At 34.9% G+C, this 11,113-nt stretch overlaps 1 protein-coding gene across 1 annotated transcript; it reads right to left on the bottom strand.

Moving 5' to 3' along the window:
- Positions 1 to 265: 265 nt before the first annotated feature.
- mtx2 (metaxin 2) lies at positions 266 to 10,220 on the bottom strand. The gene is made up of 10 exons (XM_030156407.1): positions 10,181 to 10,220; positions 6,703 to 6,750; positions 6,550 to 6,596; positions 6,378 to 6,450; positions 6,070 to 6,146; positions 5,801 to 5,893; positions 5,678 to 5,716; positions 5,450 to 5,575; positions 3,048 to 3,124; positions 266 to 1,263 (listed from the first exon to the last, which is right to left on the bottom strand). Exons 1-10 carry the CDS (start codon positions 10,218 to 10,220, stop codon positions 1,104 to 1,106), a joined length of 780 nt encoding a protein of 259 aa, XP_030012267.1. The 3' UTR covers positions 266 to 1,103.
- Between the last annotated feature and the right edge of the window lie 893 nt (positions 10,221 to 11,113).

The raw sequence follows: 11,113 nt of genomic DNA, 5'->3' as shown, positions 1-11,113 counted from the left end.
ATCTGGGTGATCGACCAGGCACATACAGGGTTAAGAGTTCCTTAAACATCTAAAAGCACAAGTGTAGAAGAGCTTTAAAGTAACGTAAGTTCAATACAAAATCTGACAGGCAGGCACTTTGGTGTGATCTGATCCTTTTGAGTTCTGGAAATAATTCTGACAGCATTTTGAAGATGTGAATGAAGTTAACATGTTCAAATTATAGAATATTTAAAACTCACAATATTTCCATCGCTTTATGTGAATATGAAAAACAGGAAAACTCTAAGTTCTTAATGTCTTTTATTGAGGCACTTTCCATTCATACGACATTGGAAAAAAACTAAAGAATACATCACATCCACTTCATCAATATGTTCATTTTTTGCTTTGATGCACAAAAACTCCAATAACTCCCTTCTGGATTTCCAACGCTGCCTAATATTTATAAGCTTCTATGGTTCCTTAAAGGGAAAGGAAACAGTGAAACCTCAAACCCAGTTCAAGTGGAGTCCAGACTACTCATGCCTCACAGCTGTGACCAAATTCTTCATAGTGAGACTGTGGGTATTTATAAATACACAGATAAACAGCAGAATACTCTGGGGAAGAAGCTTAGAAGAAAAACTGTAAGTGCCGTTAAAGTCGGCGGCTGTGCTTAAGGGTCGAGTGGCCAAATACGACGCTCTCTGAACTCCTTTTAGCGCTGGATGATCATTTTATCACATTTCATCGACTGTGAATGTTTAAAGACTACATGACGACTGAATTAATCTGGTTTTGTGTAAAAAAAAAAAAAAAAAAATTCCAACAGTATCCATGTAGTAACAGCCTTAAACATGTAAGTGTGACTAGCAAAATGATCTGCTCATTAGAATCAGAGTACACATCTGTCCTGTGTAATTCACTGTTAACACATTATTTAATAAGAAACTGAAAACTCCTCTGGGATCCGAGTAGCAGCATGCAACAATGTACAAGCCCAAAGCAAACGGAGACTAATGAGGAGGCTAAAAAAAACTGTAGAGGGGATATGAGCGTCGGTATTACAGTGAGGGAATGAAAGAAGGAAGCACAGAATGTCTGAGATGAGATGGTTCAGAGTCAGACGGACGTTCAGTCCTTCAGGACCGCTTGTCTTCAAAGTAGGTCTGTTCGATGCGTCTGCAGAAGGACAGCAGGTTGCTGTAACTCTTGATCCTCTCCGCCAGCTCGGCGCTGGTCAGTCTGGTGGTCAGGATGGTGAAGAGGTGACCGAACACCAACGCATCCAACTCTGTCGGACTATGACACACAGACACAGAAATAAAGCAATGCACTGATAGAGACAGAAAATACATAATACACACTGAATGTTCTCAAGAAATGAAAGGACAGCTGAGATGTACAATAACTGTGGCTAAATATCACTATGAGACAATAAGATGTTTGTCTGTTGTGCTGTATTAAAAGCTGTTAATAATTACAGTTAAATGTTCTTAAAAGCTCTAAAATCTGTATGAATTTGTGCTCATACAAAGACAGTGTGATGTAGACCTGAAGGATTCTAAGAGAGTTCAGTTTGTTTTTAATCATAAGGATTTCTTTGTTTCTTGAGACAAATGGGAAATAATTAACAACCAAAAATTAAAGAAAACACAAAATAACACTGGATGGTGGCCAAACCGATTTCCAGAATGTCACAATCAACACATGCTTAGGAAAAAGGTTTTGTACTGTTTTAAATGAAGGTTAGATCTTTACACCACAGGGTGGCGCCAAAGAAGCCTTTAGTTTAAAAGCTGATGGGACAGAATAAATGCACAAAAAGACATTAAGAATAGAAAAGAATTAATTGTCAAAAACATACAATACTTTACATGTTTTTGGAACTCACAATTACAAATATAAAGTCCAGATTACGGTCACAAGATCAGGGCGATTCATTTACCACATATTTACACCAAAAAACCTAAATGTATCAATATATATATTAAATGTACTTTTTGTAGCAGCTCTTGAATTCTGAAAGGAGTTGGATTTTATTTAGAATAAGACGCTGTAACTATTGATTATTTTAATTAAGAGATAAATCTTAGAATCTCAGCTCTTAAATTTCACGTACATTAGGTCCAGTAAAGTACAGCTTTTATTTAACCATGAACACGGAGGCTCTTAAGAAAATTCATTCCATGATATTTTAAAGAATTACACTGGTCAACAACAAATTTATTGTTCAAGTTTTTTGAGCTGATTTAGGATAACTTTGGTGTGCTGAATCCAAAAATCACATTAATTTTGCTCAATCAGGTCAACTTTCTGAACTATGCTACATATTGGCTTTTTAACATTTTTGCTTACATTTATGGGCATTTTCACATCATATGATACAAAATTCTTTCATATTTCTTGCAATAAACGAATTCTGAAGATTTTACTTTTGCCAATTTATGATTGTTTTTTTTTAATATTACAGGTGAACGAAATGGCTTCGACTAGAAGATCTTGCAAAAATAAGCCTGACGTATTCTGCTACATCTGCGGTGAATACACCATTGGACCTAACAGGAATCAAGTCACAAGTTTCATAAAGTGTGCTTACCAATCTTATTTTGGTATTAATTATTATATTTTGTGAGAAGATCAAATTTTTCTAAATCAAATTAGCAAAAAAACCTGACCTGATTGAGAAAAACAGATGTCATTTTTGGATTTAGCAGTGCAAAATGGTCCTAATTCAGTTGAAAAAACCTAGACAACTTGCAAAAAACATTTTTTTGTAACCCAGTGTTATTTTCTGTTATAATGAATTAAAAATTTTAACCAATATTTATATATTATATATTCATATGTCGTATTTATAATTACATCTGAAAATTCCTTAGTTTAATATTAAATTGAATTGTTTATCATTTTCCATTTCATTTGTTTGTTTTTTTATTCTTTTTCTAACTGCTGTCAGAGGCTTTGACTGTAAATCTGTAAGGTCAAACCAAAAAACTACATGTGTACAAATTCACCACTGCTAGTTCACAGGTGTGTCCTACTGCTGACAGAACAAAAGAACACACCTGTGCATAAATACGTACTGTTTATTAAAGAAGTAGGGTTGAGTTCCGAGCCTCTGGGAGAGTGCCTGGCAGCACTGACTCACATCCTCATACACCTGAAAAACACAACAGGGAAAAATTATTATTACTGTACTTTTGTCCACATTCAACAACACCTCCAACCAGCTCACCTTATGACAAAAAAGGAAATGTTATAACTTTTATTAATCTCATGGGACCTTAAAACAATCTTAAAGATCTACATTATTAAATTATTACACAAAAAAGCTGTTATGATGATGATATGATGCATACATAACGACATTTCCCATAAAAAAGTCTCAATATTAGGGCGGGAAAAAAAGCATCCACAATATGTTTTTGCTTCTAAGTTACATTTATCCAGATATGTATCCAGATGCACAGGCAAATATCTTCTAGACATAATAGAACCAAAATCTGGCGCAGCAACGTGGAAATTACTACAGTTATTTGTTAGGGAGCGCTGAGGAGTCTTCAGTCAGGTAAACAAAAATGATTTATATTGAGCAACAAAAGAAACACAAGCGAAACAGTGAAAATAATAATAGAATAATGCACTGATGGAAACAATCTGAGGTGGTGCTTTTGGCAAGTTAGACCTATTACACAAACCATTAAATGCTAATAAGGTAACATTTTAACATGACAGGCCTTATGGGACATGTGTGTGAACGGGCTATTGGCTGATAACTTGACAGCCTGTAACATACTGAGGCACATAAATGTCCATGAATGCACCACTAGCTGTTTGAGGATGAGGAGAGCATTCCACTAAACTGAAAGCAAATTAAAAATTCTACCCATAAATCTGTCCATACTCCTACCTGCAATTCTTTTGTTTTTCAGTACATTTATTATTGTCAGTGACGTGAATGTTGTCCAAGATCAGGACAATATCGGACAATTCCACTCACCCACTCCATGACATCAGTCACAGAAGCACATTCAGTGAGAGACTAGTTCCACTCAAATGCACCACTAAACTACACAGGGAATCACTCCTGCCTGTGCCCATCAGACTGTTTAACTCCTCATTATAACCACATAATTTTAATAACACAACCATTTTTACACACTTATTTATGGATATTTCTCAATTATCATATCAATTCTATATTGTCTAGTATATATTGTAAAAATTGCTGTTCTAGTTGTGTTTTAATAGAGTGTTTTAATATGTGTATTTGATATTTCTTTTTCTTTCTTTCTCTCCAGCTACTTTTTATTATACTTGAATGGAGCAACTGTAACACACAAATTAATAAAGTATTCTGATTCTGATTATTAATTTCATCTCATTACTTACATGAATATCATGAATATTTTTTGGAAATCATCATTAGGGTTTCTTAGATGTTCATATTACAACAAAATTGCCTATCTTCAAGAAGCTCCTGAAGACCCAGCTCTTCCGAGAGCACCTCCTGTCCTAGCACTGTCAGACATTCCATTTTAAATATTTTAATAAGGTTTTTCCCAGGATTATCACAGATTTTCCCAGGATTATCTCTGGACCTGCTGCGGTGGTCCTGCCTCTCTCCTGCCTTCATCATCATCACTCACTTATCCTCAACTGCCTCCATGTGTCTCCCCCTACTCCTCCCTTCTCCCCCTCTCCCCCAGTCTCTATCTCTATCGCTCTCTCTTTTTCTCTTTCTTTACTCTCTCTCTTTAACCCCAACTGGTCAAGGTAGACAGCCATCCTCCAGGAGTCTGGGTCTGCTCGAGGTTTCTGCTGTTAAAGGGAAGTTTGTCACCAGTCACAAGTGTTTGCTCCTGGAGGATTCTGTTTGGTTTCTGTGAATTGGCTTAGAGTCTGGTTTTGACCAACTCTATATATAAGGTGTCATGAGATAGCTTTTTTGTTGTGATCTGGCGCTATATAAATAAAATTTGATTGAGTGATTTGATTGGTTTTCCCCTGTAAGTCGCTTTGGAAAAAAGCATCTGCCAAATGCATAAACATAAACATAAAATTCAGTCATTAAACTACCTTGTACATATCCTATATTACCTGTATATATCCTAATTTGTTGTACATATCATTCATCTGTGGTATAGAGCTAGCTTTTGTATATTGCAGTAGTTCTAGTAATACTTTAGTGGCATATGTGTATTTAATATTTTATTCTGAATCTTTTGCACATGCCTATATTTTTCTTTAGTATTTTGTGTGATATTTTTATACAGTCATTTTTGCACTGATTTTGCTGCTAAATAGAACAGAACTGCGAAACTGATTTTCATTGTTCCTGTAACACTGACAACACAGATCTATTCTATTCTATTCTATTCTAAATATGAAATACACACAATAATGATGAAGTTTAGGGACGTTTGCTTACAGAAAATCCATGACCTGAGCTGTGCGGTGGTATGATACGCATGTGTTTGCTCACCTGTTCCAAAGTCTTTCCTCCCCAGCCGATGGCGTTCATCTTCCTGCGAACCTCCCACTGCTTCTGATAGGCCAGGATGCTGCTGAGAGGCCACGAGTAGGGACTGCTGTATCTGGGACGAGAGATCTACACAAAACACAAGCATGTAACAAGGAGGCAATAAAAAGTCTGTTAAATCTGTAAAAAATAAATAAATAAATAGATAAAAATAAAGGCTTGTAAACACACCTCAGTAGCTGTTGCATCATCACACCACTGGATGTACAACTGTAGAGAAGAGACGATTTTTAATCATCTGTAAATAGACTTCCATGTGTGTAAGTGCTGTGATGATCGAGAATCTGTATGTACCTCTGCAGTAAGCAACATGTTGTTGACCAGCTCCATGTAGGCCTTCATTTCAGCTCTCTGAACATCATCTAAGGCTTCACTCAGAGAATGACCCTGAAACACACAAATATAAGTTTATTTTTATTTTCAAGCAAATCTGAAAAATGTCAAAATAAACTACCAATTAATTCCTAATAAAATACTACAGGTAACTTCATTCTATTAACATGAAACTGAGCTGTTTCAACTTTAATAGCTCTGTGTATGTGTGTATTTTTCATCTTATTCACCTTAGCTTTAGTGAATTGTACTATTGGTCCCAGCTCTGACACTACCTGGTTTCCTACGTGGATAAAGGGAATCTTACCTAGAAAAAGAAAATACAGAGAAAAACTTGAACTGAAAATGACCAATACTGACATAAATAATAAACAAAAAACAAGATTTTAACACCATGTAATGACATCAGAATGTAAGGGTCTGAAAACTTTGACAATAATGAATATATAATAAATATCTAAACTTAATATTTGACATTTAGGGATCGCATTCATGCTTATCAAAGTGGTCAATTTGCCTGAACAGCAGGTGAACTCACCAGAAGGTGACATATATTCAGCATTCACTCTGCAAACCACCTGCACTGGTAGACCGCACATCCTGAGGTAGGCCTACCCAGAACAGAACCAGAACACGGTCAGATGGGCCTAAAAATTCACTGATCAGTTACAAACACATGCACACAAACCTGCACAAACACACATGTTTACCTGAACAGCGAGAGACGAGGCACAGTCTGACAGCAGAATCTGATCCTCTGCAAAAAACAAAAAAAAACACCAGTTGAATATGAACTACCTACAGCTGTTACAGTAGTATTCATACAGTAAATGTGTCTCCCTGTCAGACAAACACAGTCTTACCCTTCAGAGGTTGGTACAAGGTTGCATTTTCAGGCCAAGGCTCAGCAGCTGTCACAGTCAAAAACAGACACACAAACACACAACAATGAAGGACATTCTTAAGTCACAAAGCTTTTATTTTACACCAGGGGTGTCAAACATGCGGCCCGGGGGCAAAATGTGGCCCGCCAAAGGTTCCAATCTGGCCCCTGGGATGTTTTTGTCAAGTGCAAAAATTCCACAGGCTTGAATTGAATTAAGCAAAAAAAAAAAAAAAATTTGCTTGAATTCAGGAAAAAATCTTGAATTAAGCAAAAAGATCTTCAATTAAGCAAAAAAAAAAAACAAAAAAAATTCAATTCAGTAAAAAAAAATCTTGAATTAAGCAAAAAAAAATCTTAAATTTAGCAAAAAATCTTGAATTAAGCCAAAAAAAATCTTCAACTCAGTAAAAAAAAATCTTGAATTAAGCCAAAAAAAAATCTCAAGTTTAGCAAAAAATCTTGAATTAAGCCAAAAAAAAACTTCAATTAAGTAAAAAAAAATCTCGAATTAAGCCAAAAAAAATCTTCAATTAAGTAAAAAAAATCTTCAATTAAGCCAAAAAAATCTCAAATTTAGCAAAAAATCTTGAATTAAGCCAAAAAATATCTTCAATTAAGTAAAAAAATGTTGAATTAAGCCAAAAAAATCTAGAATTAACAACTTAAATTTTTTTTTTTTTTTTAGTGCAAAAAATAACATTAAATTATGAAAATATTTACATTTACAAACTATCGTGAAACACTAAAATGTGAATAACCAGAACAAACATGAACAACCTGAAATGTCTAAAGAAAATTAAGCACAATTTTAACAATTTTTCTGCCTGTTACTTAGTATTTAGTGTCTTTGTAGATTTGATCCATAAAGCACATGTAGAAATGAGAAGTGGAAGAATAATATTGTTAAAATTGCCCTGAATTTTCTTACGTTTTTTAATTTAAATTTCAGTTTGTTTGTTTGTTTGTTTGTTTTTGGAATAGTTTATAAAAGTAAGTATTGTCATAATTTAGTGGGGGTTTTTTTTTCACACTAAAACAAAGACAAAAATTTGGAGTTGACATTATTTATAGGTTATTATGTTATTATTTCACTGGTCCAGCCCACTTCAGATCAAATTCAGCTTAACCCTTTCATGCATAGTGGTCTCTATAGTGGACAGTTATTCAAAACTGTTGTATATTTATGGGTTTTGATGTTTTAGTTCCATATCAGCCAACACAGTGGACGCGTATGCATCATTTCATACACTGCAATTCATATCATTACTGTAACTTTGCTGTTCTAGATAAACCTGATCTGCACTAACATGTTTAAGTGCAAATCAGTTGTTAATTGTTAGACTTTATTTTTTTCATATTATCTCCACGAAATGAGTAATAACTAACATTAGAATATGTTAAAATGTGAGAAAACATCAGATTAGCAGCATTAAAGATGGTTTTATTTCATTGTTTTCATATCACTTTCTGATATTGGGATTTAAACACATTTCTTTACTTCAAAAATATAATGCACTGACATTTTTGTAACTCAATGGAAAAAATACTCGATTACATTATTTTTTTCATGCCCAAGGAGGAATAAAAACACTCAATTTTATTATTTCATTTAGACTAAGGTTCTCATAATTCATGCATGAAAGGGTTAATGTGGCCCGTGAACTAAAAGGAGTTTGACGCCCCTGTTTTACACTCTTTATCACTGATCTACATAAACCACTAATCTTTAACCCTTTGGTATCCGGGTGTGCCTTTTAGGCACACTTTGCACTTCGTTTTAAAAAACTTCATGTTATTTTTCACAGTTTAAATAAGGTTGGAATTCAAAAGTTGTTCATTTTTGCATGATCTTCAAAATTCTGGCCACCAACTAAAATTTGCACATTGTAAACAAAAGAAAATTACAAGACTAGCATCTATCTCCCAAGTGTGCCTAAAACGCACCATTTCTTCCATTTGATAAGTATGATTAGGGCTGACCTTGATTTACAAAAATAAAATCAAACTAGAGCAGAAAAATAAATCAATATATAATAGTTTGATTTATAGGTGTGCATTTTTGACACACTTGGTGACAGATGCTAGTATTTTTTTAACATTTGACCTAGCGCCAAAAATAATAATGCAAATTAACCAATGTCGCTGTTAATCATTGACATATCCCAGGATGAGAAAAATCAAATAATATGTGATCCACTTTTTATGTAGTATACTGAAAAAAAATAATTTTTTGTGTTTTTTTGCATCCAAAAAATGGTTTGTTTACATTACAAACATGGCATTTAAAGGGTTAAAAAATCTGACAATTATTGAGTATTTGGTATTTTTATTTATGGCTCACGTTGATGAAATAGAAAAAAGTGTAAAAGATTTAAAAACAAACTGTATGAAGTTGTTGGTTTTTTTTTTTTTTTTTTTTTTTTTTTTTTTTTTACATTATTCCATAAATGTGCCAAAATGGCACACTTGGTGCTTAGTAAGGGCCTCGCTGGACGGGATACCGGAGGGTTAACTAATGTAACTGTGACATGCACATGTAAACACATGGTTTTATTCTTAGTTACACTGCAGCTGGCAGACACGCCCCCATAGCAGCACTGACACCGCTGTATCTTACCCTTGACACGGGCACATTTTAGTCATTTACAGGGTCTGAAGTTCCACCTCTGGCCCATTTTGAGAATATGAAATTTTGAGATGACGGCTTAACCTCCCAGCTACAGTTCAGGGGGTTCACTTACATCCCACGGCTTCATAAAAAGATACAATTGCGAGTTTTCTACATATAGTTCATTCACTTTTTCGCTGAGCAGAATGCAAGATGGCTAGCATTTCTTCTTCGCTTTTACTAACTCCAAACGCTGGATGCTGCCCTAACGGCTCCAAGACGGAAGTCAACAATCTGCCGTGCATTTACATTAGGTTTGTTGCTGTATCGCTCTCTACCACCAGGGGGAAACCAATAGCAGAGCACCTCTAAGACACAGCCCACATAAGCGAGGAAGACCTTCGTCGCCATCTTGGATTTGACATGACTTGTTAGGTTTAATTAAAGCGATATGTTTACGCAAATCCTGCTTTTTTTGTTGCCCAAAACACAACTGTTTACAACATGAAGACCCCTGACAGGCTGTCGTAACAAAACGCTGTCATCCTTTCGGTTTGTATTCCACGAATTATTTAATAAACAGCGCTGTTGTTAATTTTATTTTGGCTTTGTCAATAGTGGATCCTACAGTTCAACACAAGGAGACATAACAGTGTTGTCTCAGTGCGAGGCAAGCTAACACAAAACAATAAGGCAAAAAAAACTGACAGTTATTGAGACAGGTATAGTTGAAGAATTCGGCTATGTTAAACAGTGATGAATTCAGATACACAATGTAAACATTAGCTGGCTTCAAATTCGCTCATTAAAACAATAAGATAAGTACTAAGCAAAGTCAACACGTTACCTGCTATTTGCGACATGAAAGCCTCCGCGGGCAGAGACATGGCGCTGTTATAATGTCCTTTATAGTCCCTAGAAATTAATTTTAGGATTTACGCTAGTAGCAGTGAAGGCAAGTTTAAGGGCAAGTGCTTGTTCTACAGACACTGACTTGTCCGTGCCGAATTACTGTCCGGAAAGAAACAACTGCTCCAGTCGTAGGTTCCGCGTTGTGTCTACGGTGGAGGTGGACTGCCGCAGTGGGAAATATTATCAAAGCAAGAGAGGCTCTTATAAACTGTAGGCTTCGATCGGATCGTTTAGAGGGGGAAAGGATATACATAATAATGGATTAAGCGGAAATACTCAAAATTCACCAAATAGCATTAGATTTAAATAACAAACATGGGAGGATAAGGACACTTAAAGTCATGGCAAAAGGCGAGTAAAATGCCTAAACATGTCCCATAAAAGCTGAAAATGATTCATGAAACCGTTTAAAAAGCAGATTAAAATGTGTGTCTCAAAAAGATAGTGGTAAAAGATTGCAGTCAGTTAATTTGGGGCGTTATTGTTGTTTTGTATGTTATCTGTAGCTTAAACCAACTGTAGAAAAATATATAGAAGTTGACTTTATGTGTGTAATTCACAAACCTTTTAGTAGTTTAGAATTATTAAAGCTCCTGTTAATGATTTTATATTTAAAAAAGCAGCAGCATCTTAACATGACCTTTCCATCTTTTGCTCCTGGAATAGCCTATTAATTGTTTCTAGATTGTTTTCTACTTCAGATATTTCTAAAATATGTAACCTGTTGTTAAGAATTTTGTTTGTTTTTCTTGTCATTAATGTAATACATCTTATATATTTATTAATACCCTTCTGCCAGATTCTTTCTCCACCTACCATAATGTCTAAAATTTATGACAAATATTGACTTTTCTCTATTCTGGTCCCA

The sequence above is a fragment of the Sphaeramia orbicularis genome, chromosome 15, assembly GCF_902148855.1.
Source record: "Sphaeramia orbicularis chromosome 15, fSphaOr1.1, whole genome shotgun sequence".
In the NCBI taxonomy this organism is placed as follows: domain Eukaryota; kingdom Metazoa; phylum Chordata; class Actinopteri; order Kurtiformes; family Apogonidae; genus Sphaeramia; species Sphaeramia orbicularis.
Note: the sequence above shows the minus strand (reverse complement) of the source record. Positions and strands in the feature narration are given on the sequence as shown.